The following is a 15,297-nucleotide window of genomic DNA, read 5'->3' as shown; positions in this document are numbered from 1 at the left end:
CCTCTTGCCCCCTCTCCCCCCCCACCTGTACCCCCATCTTCCCATTTGCCCCTCCCCTCCCTTTCCATCTCTTTCCTCCCTCCCTCGCTTCCGTATATAGGAAACTTGATTGTAGTGCCATTTGAAATCAAGATTTTAGTTTGGATAACAATTAATGGACGAAATTTAAAATTATCCTATTTTCAAATTCTGCATTTTGGGCCATTTCATTTTGAAAAAATTTCACAAAAGCATGAATCAGATAAAGAATTCCTAAGTCAGAATTCTTTTTTTACTTTATCGTGAGAGAGCAAGGAAGTAGAGGAAAGGGCAAGGGTGGGGTGGGGAGAGAGAATTCCGGGATCATGACCTGAGCTGAAGTCAGACGCTCAACCAACTGAGCCACCCAGGAGCCCCAAGAATTCTTAATATATCAATAGTGAGCTTAGATTGATGGGAGGACCTGTTATAGACAGAGTTTATTTACTAAGGCTACAGAAGGAGTCAACACAGTCCAAATGCATGGCAAAGAGATCATTAATGTTACCAAGGATTGACAGATGTGCAAACTTCCAGACCCCCCCAAATCATCACCTAGGGAGTGCACAGGTGTGGATCACATCTGAGTGAGTGGGACATGGCACATTTTGGAAGCCTTTTTCTCACACTGTAGGTCAGCCTTAACTATATGGGTTGGGGAAGTGCTGTATGTGGGTTAGTGTGGCTGTGTGCCAAGGAGTCCGTTGTCTAAACCAGGTGTGCCTCATCAGTCTTGGATTTAGACAAGTGTATTATAGGTACATCATGGTGCATTCAGGAATGAACATACCCTTCCTGATCACTGTCAGCCTCCCAGACTAACATAAAATGCATGGGATTAAAACAAGCAATCTCAGGGGTGCCTGGATGGCTCAGTGAGTTAAGCCTCTGACTTTGGCTCAGGTCATGATCTCATGGTTTGTGGGTTCGAAACCCATGTTGAAATCTGCGCTGACAGCTCAGAGCCTGGAGCCTGCTTCAGATTCTGTATTTCCCTCTCTGTGTCTGCCCCACCCCTGCTTGTGCTATCTCTGTCTGTCTCAAAAATAAACATTAAAGAAAAATAAGCAATCTCTGGGAGTTGGGCTAACAGGCTTCTAAATAGGACAGTTAAGGGGGTGCCTGGGTGGTTCAGTTGGTTAAGCATCCAACTTTGGCTCAGGTCATAATCGTGAGGTTGGTGAGTTCAAGCCCTGTGGTACTCTGTGCTGACAGCTGGGAGCCTGCTTTGGATTCTGTCTGTCTCTCTTTCTCTCTCTCTCTCTCTCTCTGCCCCTCCCCCCATGCTTATGTGCCCTTCCCTCCCTCCCTCTCTGTCTCTCAAAAATAAATAAACATTCAAACATAAAAAAAAAAGGACAATTAGGGGACCTGTCTTGCACTCTGTTAATAAGGGAGTCCCTGTGGGAGAGATAAATAAGTACTTTAAGAGCATCTCTTGGAGCCCCTGGGTGGCTCAGTCTGTTAAACGCCTGTGGGGCTCTGCACTGACAGTGCAACAGTGCAGAGCCTACTTGGGATTTTCTCCCTTTCCATCTCTCTCTGCCCCTCTCCTGCTCTCTCACTCGGTCACTCTCTCACAAATAAGTAAACTTAAAAAAAGTATCTCTTTAGATTCCAGCAATACAGGTAACCCAAGGGCAACACTTTTACAGTGGAAGCAGTTTCTTTTGCTTCCCCATGACTATCCAGGGAGTTGGGAGGTGGGATACAGATAGCACCTTCCTATTCTCATGTATCCTTGTTTCTTTGAATTTATGCTTATCTGTTTTCAGCTGTCACTTGCCGACTCCCTGGTTGCTTTCTGGTATTTGGTGTCTTGCTGTCTTCCTCATCCCCTCATGCCCTGACTTTCTTTGGAATGAATTCACAGGTCCATCTGGATGTTCTTTACTGTCCTTGCCTGCTTGTTCCCTCACTCCTGTAACTTTGCTTCCCACTCTTCATCAGCCATCCTCTTCCTTGGCATATCCTGGACCTTTTATGACTTGGAACTATTTTACTTATGTAATGTTTTACCTCTAAAACCTGGCATTCTCAAAACCTTCTTATTCTTTGCCTCCCCATAAGTTTGTTTTATATTATGGTTCTTATTGCAGGATGTATGGGAGAATCATTTGGGGAGATTTTAAAAAATGCTGATAAATTGGGGCACCTGGGTGGCTCAGTCATTTGAGTGTCTGACTCTTGATTTCCTATCAGGTCATGATCTCAGGGTCGTTCAATTGAGCCTTGCATCGGGCTATGCACTGAGCATGGAGCCTGCTGGGATTCTTTCTCTCTCTCTCCCTCTCTCCCCTTCTCTCCTCCTCTCTGCCCCTCCCCCACTAACACTCTTTCTCTCTCAAAATAAATAAAATATGCTGATACATAGGCTTACCAAACCCAGGCCAACCAAATCAACTCTCAGGGGGTGGGGTCCAGGCACCATAGTGAAATGGATTGAAAAATCAGGATATAAAACATTCACCCCACCACTTCCACAAGCAGAGCACCAGGTGTCACTACAAACTACAGTTTGTAATATTGGAAGGTTTCTCAGTAAGGAAAGTCAGTGTTATTAAGCAAAGTCCTCTGCCTTCTGGCTTTCAAGGATTCCTCTACATAATAGCTTCTTCCCCACCTAAGGACCCTTTTACATCAGATTGCACCAGGTAACAGGCCCTCCCACACATGCAAGCCTCTAATGAGGTCTTCCTTGTTTTGAAATAGGATAGACAGCACCAGTCACCAGTGTGAGAGAGCTTAAGATAAATAAAAAGACCCTAAAGGAGACTGAGATGACCAAGAAAACAACAAAAGCTTTAAGAACTTAATGATTTGTTAGCTCTTGGAATCCAGGCACACAGACAAGGAACAGATGGTTCAATTAAGGTTATGTAACAAGCTATAAATGTTCACAACTTAAAGAGAAATAGATGACAGTGAGCAAGAAAAGGAGGACAGAATGAAGGGAAGCATAAGGATGCGGCACTTGGAATTTACAGGATGTACTGTGTAGTTGTGAGCCAAGATTGAAAGGCTTAGAATCTTTAAAGCAGCAAAGGTGACTTGTAGAATGACTGAGGTGGTGGCGTGCTGTCAGGAAGAAGATGGGAGGTGAGAGTGGGGCAGGAGCTAGATTTCAGTATATGAGAGGCACTAAACATAGCGACTGAAAATACAAATGAATATCCCACTAGCAAATCACGAGTGATACACAAGTGACTACCTGAAGTTAAGCCCTAGAAATGGGAAGGGTAGGGCAGAGAAACAATTGCTTTCCATTATAATCTTTTGAGTACTGGATTTTTTTTTTTAAGCCGTATGTGTATAATACTAGTTTATTTAAAAACATTTGAATTTTTCTAAAAACAAAAACACCAGGAACAGATCAAGCCTATCCTTTATAGTCTTCAGGTAAGAGAACATGATTAAGAAGGCCTTCCTCATACTCATGATAATATATTCACCTATTTTGTTTCCTAGGGCTTTTTTTTTTTTTTAATTATTTTTTTAACGTTTATTTTATTTTAGAGAGAGAGAGAGAGAGCAGGGGAGGGGCAGAGAGAGAGGGAGACACAGAATCCAAAGCAGGGCTCCAGGCTCTGAAGTGTCAGCACAGAGCCAGATGTGGGGCTCGAACTCATGGGCTGTGAGATCTTAACCTGAGCTGAAATCAGATGCTCAACCAACCGAGCCACCCACGTACCCCAATTTCCTAGTGCTTTTATAGTTTCCTTTCTACATTTAAATCTTGTACCCATCCACATTTCCTTTTGGTGTGAAAGAACTAAGATTCCTTGCCCTTCCCACAAAGATAAAAAGCATCGTTGTCTCTGTATCATGTGTTGAATAATGAATCCAGTCTTCCGCCATTAATACTAATAAGTGCAAATATTATACTGTGCTTTTTTTTTTTTCCTAAATGTTTATTTATTGAGAGACAGAGAGAGAGGCAGGCACAGAGAGAGAGGGAGACAGAGAATTTCAAGCAAGCCCTGCACTGTTAGTGCAGAGCCCAACATGGGGCTTGAACTCCCAAACAGCAAGATCATGGCCTGAGCCAAAATCAAGAGTCAGATGCTTAATCGACTGAGCCACCCAGGCCCTCAATGAGTTCTTATAAAATAAGCAAGTTTGTATGTTATCTTTTGGTACCTTTATCACACTGTTGTGATAATTTAGCTCTGTACTTTTAGTTTATGGTTGTACAGGTGATGTTCTTACCTTACTCCCTTATTTTGGCCTTGACAAGTTACTTTGGAATCCGAGCCTCAATTTTTCCATCTATAAACTGGGGATAATGTTACTACCTATGTCCTAGGCTTTGAGGAATGAATGAGATAACGTGTATAAACACTAAGCCCAGTAAAGATGTGATATTAGCTGTAATTATTAGTTAGAGCATACTGCCTGTCAAATAGCATATACTCAAAAAATTAATGCTAATTGGCTTAATTACTCACACTAAGAAAACATTGAATGCTTTCTTGCACTATTTTTTTCAAGCTGGGGTTGTTAAATGTGATTATTTCTTTTGGAATACTCTAAAATTCTTGTCCTGGACTATAATTCAGTACAAGAGAGTATTAAAATTACCTTTTGTAAAATAGTTTTTTTATTCAGTTTAAATTCTGATTCTTCGTGAACATCATAACTCTAAAAATAGGATATGGCAGATTAATGTCTTTCTCTTCAGGATGGAAGTCAAATTTCTGCATCCTCTTGTGATGAGGCTGAGATGCAGATCAGCCAGGAACAAGCTGAGAGGTTGCCAGTTGACCATGTCACCAAAATGAGGAGAAGGCGCAGGACAGTCCACAGAAACCCTGACTCCCAGGTGAATAGAAGTGTGAACATTTTGGGCACTGCCTGTGTCAAAATTGGTGTATTCTTACGAAGCTTTCTCTGAATTCCTTTATGGTACCAGATGGTTGTAAATTCTGCATGCTGTGAGGTCCATGAAAGCTCAGACCCAAGTCTAAGCTGGTCCTCATCACACTCTGAGTACTGGCTCTTGGGAAGCACTTACTAAGCACAAATTAAGTATTTGTTGAATAAATATGAAAGTATTCACTTAATGATGAGTAGTAAGTAAGAAGGAAAGAAAAACCAGCATCAAATAAGGTGGGTTTTTTTTTTTTTTTCAACTGGCCTCAGACCTAGTGATCACTCTTGGGTTGATCTTTCAGCAGAATAGTCATATGATTAGCCAGGGGCTTCCTTCACTTGCTTCACTTGCCTTGAGAGGACTCTGATTTTATTCTTTTTTATCTTCTTATGCAAATATAACTTTACAAGACACAGTCCTAATTTTTATTTTCTAGCTCTGTATACTCCCTCAGTCATTAGACTATCCATTTAGATTATTTGTTAATTTCTCATCCCTAAGAGATCTAATCTTGCCATTTATGCTTTTCAGTGGTCCCTCATATGTCCTATTCCCAAATTCACATTCTCAAGAGCCAATCTGTCACTCAGAAACCTAATTCTCCTACTTGTCTTCCTTCTTTGCAATTTGGGTGCCTATTTTTGGAAGGCAGTAGTGACTTCTTATTTAAATAATTCATTCCCTTTTAAAATTGTACCAGGATCATTCAGAGATAAAGATAAGTGATCCCATTGAATTCCAGAATCAAGAGAAGCAGGAAAACCAGAAACTCAGAACGGTTGGAGAAGTTGCTTCACCACCAGACGAGAGCCAAGGAGAGGAGAATGCAGTTTCCTCAGGAAAAGGTAGAACAGATGGTATGTTAAATAAGTAAAAAACCAAAAAAACAAACAAAAAAAACCCCTGAAATTCCTGGGGGGGTAGCCATGTGCGCTCATTTCCTAGGACTGCCATAACAAAGTACCACAAAATAGACCCTTTTTCTTGAGGTCACATCATGTTTACTACAAGTTAAGGCTTCAACATAACTTTTTGAGGAACACAGTTCAACCCATAACACCATACTGTAAACTCCTAAGTGTCTACAATGAAGGCAAAAGTTTAAGCCTTTGAGACCCCTTCTGTATTGTGGAAAAACCAGAGTAAGAGTGGTAGCTGGAAAGCTTAGGGTAGTTGATTGCTTCTTGATGAGGAGAGTCCATATTTTGTCCATCAACTCCTTCTGGCCTACTCCAGACACAGGTACAAAGACCTTTTGCCTAGTCAACCAAACAGTTAAATTTTTTAATAGTTTTTTAACAGTATATTTTTTAACATAGGCCAGTTTTGGAAGTCCTCTGCCTTGGTTTGTCTAATGTGTGCTGAGGTTTAGATTTGGATCATGCACTTAGGGTAGGAATCCCTCAGGGTGGTCCTCCCATCAGCACCCATAGAAGGCACAGGCGGTGGCTTGTTAGCAGGTTATCACACTGGTAAGTTGGTCCTTGTGAAGTTGCTATTTTTCTATTTATAATATTTTATTATTTATAATCTGGTGAGGAGTGATTCTGACTCTATCCTCTATTTCATGGAACTTTTCCTTTCTGGTTTTAGAGCCAAGGTCCAAGCAGAAGCCCCTGCAGTCCTTCGTGCTCTATCCAGTCATTCTTGTATATTTTATGGATGTATTGGGTCACCTTCAGGATGAGTGACATATTTATAAATAAGTACCATTTATTGAAAATCCACTTGGATGGATGGATGGATGGATGGATGGATAGATAGATAGATAGATAGATAGATAGATAGAGATAGAGATATTTATTTATGTTTATTTATTTTGAGAGAGAGCAAGGGAGGGGCAGAGGGAGAGAGAGAATCCCAAGCAGCTTCCCTGCTGTCAGCCCTGAGTCAGATTTGGGACTTGAACTCCTTAACCATGAAATCATGACTTGATCTGAAACCAAGAGGTGGATGCTTAACTGACTGAGCCACATAGGCACCCCTGGATATTTTTTAATAGATTGCCTCAAATTGAAAAGATGGCAGAATGTGGAAAGTGGTGAAGGAGGGAAAGTCACAAATGTATACACCATGATTTCAGCTGGATTTAAAGAACAAAAACAAAACAAGTATAGAAGCAGAGGACCTGAGGAAATATGTCAAAATGCTAATGGTGTTTATTCGGTTGGTGGGATTGTGTAAATTTTTTTTTTTTAACGTTTATTTATTTTTGAGACAGAGACGGAGCATGAATGGGAGAGGGTCAGAGAGAGAGGGAGACACAGAATCTGAAACAGGCTCCAGGCTCTGAGCTGTCAGCACAGAGCCCGACATGGGGCTCGAACTCACCGCAAGATCATGACCTGAGCCAAAGTCAGACGCTTAACCCACTGAGCCACCCAGGCGCCCCTGTGTAATTTTTTTTTTAAGATTTTGTTTTTTGTTTTTTTTAACGTTTATTTATTTTTGAGACAGAGAGAGACAGAGCATGAACGGGGGAGGGTCAGAGAGAGGGAGACACAGAATCTGAAACAGGCTCCAGGCTCTGAGCTGTCAGCACAGAGCCCGACACGGGGCTTGAACTCACGGACCGCGAAATCATGACCTGAGCCGAAGTCGGCCACTTAACCGACTGAGCCACCCAGGCGCCCCAAGATTTTGTTTTTATGTAATCTCTACACCCCAATGTGGGGCTTGAACGTAACCCCAACATCAAGAGTCGCACACTCCACCAACTGAGCCAGCCAGGTGCCCCGGGATTTTGTGATTGTATCGTTCTTGTTATAACAATAATCTGTTCATAGCAAAATTTTGAAAAAGTGTTCTTAAATTTCTGATATATTTACATAACCTCTGTACAGTAAGCATAAAATTTTTGGCTACTTGAAGCATATGAGCTAAAATTGTAGTGATGCTGTAACTCATTCTTTATGCTCATTTTGTCCACCATTTTGGCAGACCCTGTCAAATGAAAATGCCCCATGTTAACTTCTAGATATTTCTTAATTGGAAGAACTTGTTTTGGAATCTTTCATCATTTGTGTATCTTTGGATTCAGGTAATGAAGATTCAAAGGTTCCTTTGGAAAAAAAGAGGCCTCTCTACACAGATGGATTTTCCAAACCTGGAAAAAATAAAAGAACTGTAAGCACTACTCCAAGTAAGTTTTGCACACAAAGAAACAAAGTAATAGTTGGCCCCTTCAGGCTAATTCCAAATAGGTGGTGCACCAGAACAGCTGAAACCTTGAATGCTGGAACTGGGGCTTGCATTCTCATTCTCTAGTTTTCTCACTGTGAGACCACGGGCAACTTATCCTCAATAAACTCACTTCCTCAGCTTACAGTGGGAGTGGGTTATACCACCTTTTTCATCAGGTTGATACAGACATATCTGATACTGTGGCTTCAGTTCCAGACCACTGCAGTAAAGCAATTATTGCAGTAAAGTGAATCAAATGAGTTTGTTTCCCCCGTGCATGTAAAGGTTATGTTGACACTGTACTGTAGTCTGTCAGGTGTGTGATAGCATTATGTCTCAAAAAAACATACACATATCTTTAATTTAAAAATACTTTATTGCTTAAAAAGCGCTAACTATCATCTGAGCTTTCAGCGAGTAGTAATCTCTTTCCTGGTTGAGGGTCTGGCCTCGGTATTGATGACTGTTGAATGCTTGGTATGGCAGTTGGAGTGGCTATGGAGTTTCTAAAAATAAGACAACAGTGAAGTTTGCCTCATCAGTTGACTTCCTTTCAGGAATGATTTCTCAGTAGCAATGAATGCTCTTTGATAGCATTTTACCCACAATAGACTTCTTTCAAAACAGAGGAGTCTATCTTCTCAAACCCTGTTGCTGCTTTATCAACTAAGTTTATGGAATATTCTAAGTCCTTTGTTGTCATTTCAACAATCTTCACAGCATCTTCACCGGGAGTAGATTCCATCTCAAGAAGCCACTTTCTTATCCATAAGAAGCAACTCCTCACCCATTACAGTTTTATCATGAGATTGCAGCCATTCAGTTATATGTATATAGCCTCCACTTATTCTAGTTCTCTTGTTGTTTCCACATCTGCAGTTACTTCCTCCGCTGAAGTTTCCTCAAAGTCATCCTTGAGGGTTGAAATCAGCTTCTTGCAAACTTGGTTGTGTTGATATTTTGATTACTTGCGACAAATGACAGATGTTCTTAATGGCATCTAGAATGGTGCATCTTTTCCAGAAGGATTTCAGTTTTGCCCAGGTCCATCAGAGGAATTACTGTCTATGGCAGCTATACCTTACACAATGTATTTCTCAAATAGGACTTAAAAGTCTAAATGACTCCTTGATCCATGGGCTACAGAATGGATGTTATGTTAGCAGGCATTAAAATACCATTAATCTGGAGCGCTTGGGTGACTCAGTTAAGTGGCCAGCTTGGGCTCAGGTCACAATCTCACAGCTGGTGAGTTCGAGCCCTGTGCTGACAGCTCAGAACCTGGAGCCTGCTTCACATTCTGTGTCTCCCTCTCTGTCTGTCCCTCCCCCACTCACGCTCTGCCTCTCTCTCAAAAATAAATGTTAAAAAGAGAAAGAAAGAAAGAAAAGAAGGAAAGAAAGAAAGAAAGAAAAAGAAACTACCATTAATCTTGTACATCTCCCACAGAGATCTTGGGTGACCAGGTACATTGCCAATAAACAGTCACTCTTTTAAAAAAATCTTTTTTTCTGAGCAGTAGGTCTCAATACTAGGCTTAAAATACTCAGTAAATCATGTTGTAAACAGATGTGCTATCATCAAGGCTATGTTCCATTTATAGACCATAGGCAGAGTAAGTTCCATATAATTCTTAACGGCCCTAGGATTTTCACATGGGAAATAAGCATTGGCTTCAACTTCAAGTCACCAGCTGGAGTAACTTTTTTTTTTTTTTTTTAATTTTGAAAGCGGGAAAGCACAAGTGGGGGAGGGGCAGAGAAAGGGAGAGAGAGAATCCCAACTATGCTCTGTGCTGTCAATATGGAGTCCAATGTGGGCCTCAAACTCAAAAACTGAGATCATGACCTAAGCCGAAATTAAGAGTCAGACCCTTAACCAACTAAGCACCCAGGCACCCCAGACAGTAACTTTTTTTTTTAATGTATTTTTATTTTTGAGACACCAAGAGACAGAGCGTATGTAGGGTAGGGGTAGAGAGAGAGTGTGGGGGGGAGACAGAGGATCTGAAGCAGGCTCTGAGCCGTTAGCACAGAGCCCGATGGTAGGGCTCAAATTCACCAACCATGAAATCATGACCTGAGTCAAAGTCAGATGCTTAACTGACTGAGCCACCCAATTGTCCTGCAGTAACTTCTAATGAGAGAGTCCACCTGTCCTTTGAAGCTTTATTTTTATTTATTTATTTAATGTTTATTTTTGTCAGAGAGAGAAACAGAGCATGAGTGGGGGAGGGGCAAAGAGAGAGGGAGACAAGGAATGTGAAACAGGCTCCAGGCTCTGAGCTGTCAGCACAGAGCTTGACGCAGGGCTTGAACTCACGGACCATGAGATCATGACCTGAGCCGAAGTCGGACGCTCAATTGACTGAGCCACCCAGGTGCCCCTGTCCTTTGAAGCTTTAAAGCCAAGCATTGACTTCTGTCTAGCTGTGAAAGTCCTAGATGACATTTTCCAATAGAAGGCTGTCTCGTGTACATTGAAAATCTGTTGATTAGTGTAACTGTAGCAGAATTCTTGCACAGAGTAGTGATACCGAGGCTTTTCTTTCCAGGAAGCAACTTTATTCCTACCGGCACCTCTCAGTTGGGTTCATACCCAAAGAACTGAGCCCCGAACGCCATGTGGCATAGTTTTTTATATATTTTTTACTTCTTTGCTTCCCATATATGGTAACGCACAAACATGCAGTCTTATTAAGTGGTTGCCCGTTACAAGGTTGTGAGGGCTATTGTCACGTAGGCATATAGCCAGATTGCCTTGAGGTTTTTTTTCTTTCCTTAGGGAGGGGACCCTACTACATTCCCCACTTCGATGTTTGGACCCCTCTATTTAGGGTCAAAGAGCATCATCTTGGTTTAGAGGTTTATATAGGCTGTCCTTCCACATATCTAGTATGGTCCACCTGGGGCCTGCCGTTTGATAGCTGTGATGACATTGTCCCAGGCCTGTCGGAGATGAGAAAAGTTAGACAAGGGGTGGGGATCTGGCTCAAGGTGATCTGGGGTCCCCCACCATTGGGTTTTTCTGGCAGTTGAGTTATAAAATCTTTGGCCTAGGCATGTTAAGTTTTTAACAGAGATGACGAACTTTTTCTCCACTAGGCAAGACAGTTTTTCCCAATAATTGGGCTTTTGAGAAGCCAAACCCTGGTAGTAGGACTGGGGTATTTTGTTTTACTATAAGGTTTGTGGGGATCTAATTTTTTTAGTCTCTTACGGCCATCATTTCCCCATGTTGGTACCAACGAAGTATCCTGTCCACAAAAGGAAGGTGAGTGTTAACAGAAACTTCTCACCACATTTCTAGCTGGCTGTGGCAGCCTCAGTAGAACAAAAATCACAATAATAGTGAGAAACAAGGCGTGACATTGCATCACAGTAAGGAAACATAGAGAAGGTAAGGATAGTCTTTTGTTTCATTGGACTGTCAACTCCTGGAGGCTCCAGAGTTGCAGATTGCTTTTTCCATATGGTCAGCTTGCATGGCATTGATGGATCAGGAATACACTCCCAGTTTTGAGATGCTGGCTTCACTCTGCTATAGTGAATCCAGGGACCCACTTCTACTACCGTTACCGCAATAGGGGTGGACAAAATGACAGTGAACGGTCCCCTCCAGAGAGGTTTTAGGGGTTGAACAGCTCATTCTTTTATCCATATTGCATCTCCTGGTTTAAAGGGGTGAGCATCTGGGGTCAGATTTGTAGGTACTCGTTCCCTGACCCACTGGTGTAAGGTGGTTAGGGTAGACCCAAGGGCCCGCATCTGTTGTCTTAGGATTAGACTGTCTATCTCATTTAGATCCCCTCTTTATGCCCTTGATAATGGGGCGGTGGGGGGACACCTCCGATTTGCAGCTACAGTCTTTTTCCCTGAAGATCCCTTATCTCTCCCTGCCTAATATTAACTCTTTTCCTATTTATTTCTCCCCTGGAATAGGGCCTGTAACTACTGTTAGGTAACAGGAACAATGAACATTCTGGCTTCTAACTGGGGTACAGCAGTTAGAGTCTACCCAAAGGTTGGTCAAGTGGCCCACAGTATAGTTGTACAGGAAGGCAGCATAAACATTAGCAGATACAAAGAGAAAAACACAAAGTAAAGATGATACTGACCAGCAAGATGGCATCTTAAGATAATGTCTACAGTTTCCAAACCTGTCAAATAATCTAGGAGAGACCCTGACTTTGTAAACAACGTATGTCCGGGAATCTCTCATAACCCAAATGATAGAGAAGCAGGAGCAGTAAGTAATCAATGGTGGCTCTATTTCCAAGAGTTTGGCCCTAACTTAATTAAAAAAAAAATTTTTTTTTAAAGCATCTGATGCCTGTGAGGTGTTTAATTTAGAGTTTTGGCTGAGTATAAGCAGACAGTCTACTTTATTTTAATGTGTAAAACTTTAAGAGCCAGGAGTTCTAGAGAAAGAGTGAAGGCAGCTATTTACCATAATTAATTTGCAAATTTTTAGATAAGCCAAACCTGGGTATTATTTTATAAAGCAGAATTTTTCTTACTTTTGTGACTTTTCTGTCTTGTAGGGGAAGGCCTTTACCCAATTAGTAAAAACAAAACAAAACAGAATCCAAAGCAGGCTCCAGGCTTTGAGCTGTCAGCACAGAGCTTGATGCGGGGCTTGAGTTCAGGAACTATGAGATCATGACCTGAGCCGAAGTCTGACTGTGACCAAGCAAGACTTTCCTGGTCATCATAGAATATACTAATTTTATTTTGGCTCAACAGTAACATATATTAATCATTGACCATTGAGGGAAGGGGTTAAAGGCCCAAGTCAAGGTCTATTCCCTGCCTTTTTCAACAATGCCCACATGAATATGTTTCGGCCATGTGGATATCCATTTTTGGCATACAGTGGGTTAAGTTTAGTATCTTAGTAAAAGCCCTTCATATATCACCCATCCCTCATATGGCAGAGGCATCCGTTCCTCTGCTAAACAAGAACAACACAAATGTGGAGGATTTGGAGGCCGGCATCAAGAGTATTGCCATTATTTTCCCAGCCTTTGGATCAAAGAAGGAATTTTAATCTTAGCCCTGTGTACTTTTAAAATCCATTTATTTTAACCTTACTATGTCCTGACCACACAAAATTTCTTTTTAAAGATTTTCCTTCACGAACCTTCTACAACTTTTCTTTGCATTTAGATTTTGTCCCAAGCCGTTTTGCTCCAAATAACCAGTCTCATATAGGACAAAGTTACTTACTTTTACCTTCAACAAAAATACATTTACATTTCTTATATTTTTCTTTCATATCTCCTACTTATCTACACACAGAGTTGCTTTTCTTATTTTTATCAGCTTTAACTACATTTAGCAGAATTTTAACTCTTAGAAACTTTAGTCTCCAGTGAAACCTAAGTAGTAACCAATCGTGAACTCTGTTACATCAGAATTTTTTTTTAGATGGCAAACTTATGAATCCATTAAGCACAAAGCATGTTTTTCAACAGTTCCAAATATCCTTAGTTTTTTTGCAACAAGTCAAGTACAAACCTATATCTAGTAATTCATGTTTTAGCCTCTATCTGGTTAGATATCCAATGAATTCAATCTGAATTTATCATGCAAGCAAAACCTTAACATTTTAGGTTACCAAAGACTTTGAAAGCTATCTGAACAATTACCCATGGAAACTTTGAGACAGACAAAATTAACCATCACTTTAAGTCATCCTTTTGTTAACAAATTGGAACAGAGATAACATGAGCTTATTTGACCTTCAGCAAATCTAGGTAGAATGAAAGTTTATGTTTTGTTTTTTTTGATGTTGATATTTTTATGTGTATTATTTTTACTGTTTATTTTTTAGTAACCTCTACACCCAACCTGGGGCTTGAACACATGACCTCAAGATTTCAGACTGACCAGCGCCCCTAGGATATTCTTAATCAGAATAGCACAAAGCAGGGATCAGCCAAGTACTGCCCACTATGGCCTGCCTTAAAACCCTTAAGCTGAGAATGGTTTTTATGGTTTTAAAGGATTATAAAGGGTTTAAAGGGTTATAAAAAAAAAAAATATATATATATATATATATATATATATATATATATATACATACATACATACACATAAATTTGACATTTTATAATGCTTAGAAAGCTTGAGATCAAGGATTGGCAAACCTTTTCTATAAAAGGTCAGACGGTTAATATTTTTGTCTTTGGGGCCACATATGGTATGATCTCTACCATATATACACACACATACACATACACACACACACACACACACGTATACATATGTATACAAAGACAAAAATATTTACCGTCTGACCTTTTATAGAAAAGGTTTGTGGGGCGCCTGGGTGGCGCCGTCGGTTAAGTGTCCGACTTCAGCCAGGTCACGGTCTCGCGGTCCCTGAGTTCGAGCCCCGCGTCAGGCTCTGGGCTGATGGCTCAGAGCCTGGAGCCTGTTTCCGATTCTGTGTCTCCCTCTCTGTCTGCCCCTCCCCCGTTCATGCTCTGTCTCTCTCTGTCCCAAAAATAAATAAAAAACGTTGAAAAAAAAATTAAAAAAAAAAAAAGGTTTGTCAATCCTTGATCGCAAGCTTTCTAAGCATTATAAAAATGTCAAATTTATGACTAAGGAAAGGCAGCCATTTGATTAATTGGTGAGGGGGGAGGCAAACCTATTACTCTTATTCTCTGGATTAAACCAAATATCAGGAGTAAAATGGACAATGGAAAAATGGTAAGTGTTTGATAGGTTATGAGAGGAATATAATTTGTTCCTGACTTTCCAAGAACTAAAAGATTTGAAATTAAAGTTTTAGCGAAGATGATGTTGAAGTTGACAGGGATGCAGAGAAGAGAATAAGTATTAACAGAAAGACAAAGGGAAGATGAATAAATGGAATTGTCTTGTTACTAACTTTCATATTTTGGGGAACATTCTAGACTTTAAGAAGCTTCATGAGGCTCGTTTTAAGGAAATGGAGTCCATTGATCAATATATTGAGAGAAAAAAGAAACATTTTGAAGAACACAATTCATTTAATGAACTGAAGGTATGCCGATAAAATCGTATACTTTTTTACTTTTTGTTGTTATTTTTAATCTCTATCCAACATGGGGCTCAAACTCACAACCCTGAGATCAAGAGTTGTATGCTTTACCAGTTGAGTCATCCTGGTGTCCCTAAAATTATGTTCTTAATGGTACTGAACCATTTGATTTTAATCTTGGTACCTTAGCT

The 15,297-nt window shown here is 40.6% G+C and overlaps 1 protein-coding gene across 4 annotated transcripts in view; it reads left to right on the top strand.

Annotated features, from left to right (window-relative positions):
• Positions 1-15,297, top strand: part of NUSAP1 (nucleolar and spindle associated protein 1) — a 41,386-nt gene that overhangs the window by 10,505 nt on the left and 15,584 nt on the right. The window contains exons 3-6 of one of the 4 annotated variants that reach the window (XM_015064905.3): positions 4,700-4,840; positions 5,634-5,736; positions 7,932-8,033; positions 15,000-15,109. In XM_015064905.3, coding sequence (XP_014920391.2) covers positions 4,700-4,840; positions 5,634-5,736; positions 7,932-8,033; positions 15,000-15,109 — 456 coding nt within the window. Of the gene's footprint in view, positions 1-4,699; positions 4,841-5,591; positions 5,749-7,931; positions 8,034-14,999; positions 15,110-15,297 lie in introns of all 4 variants that reach the window. The other 3 variants (XM_015064904.3, XM_015064903.3, XM_015064902.3) reach the window with 3 other exon arrangements.

This window comes from Acinonyx jubatus, chromosome B3 (assembly GCF_027475565.1).
Source record: "Acinonyx jubatus isolate Ajub_Pintada_27869175 chromosome B3, VMU_Ajub_asm_v1.0, whole genome shotgun sequence".
Classification (NCBI taxonomy): domain Eukaryota; kingdom Metazoa; phylum Chordata; class Mammalia; order Carnivora; family Felidae; genus Acinonyx; species Acinonyx jubatus.
The sequence above is the reverse complement of the archived record's forward strand: the minus strand, read 5'-3'. Positions and strand labels throughout refer to the sequence as shown.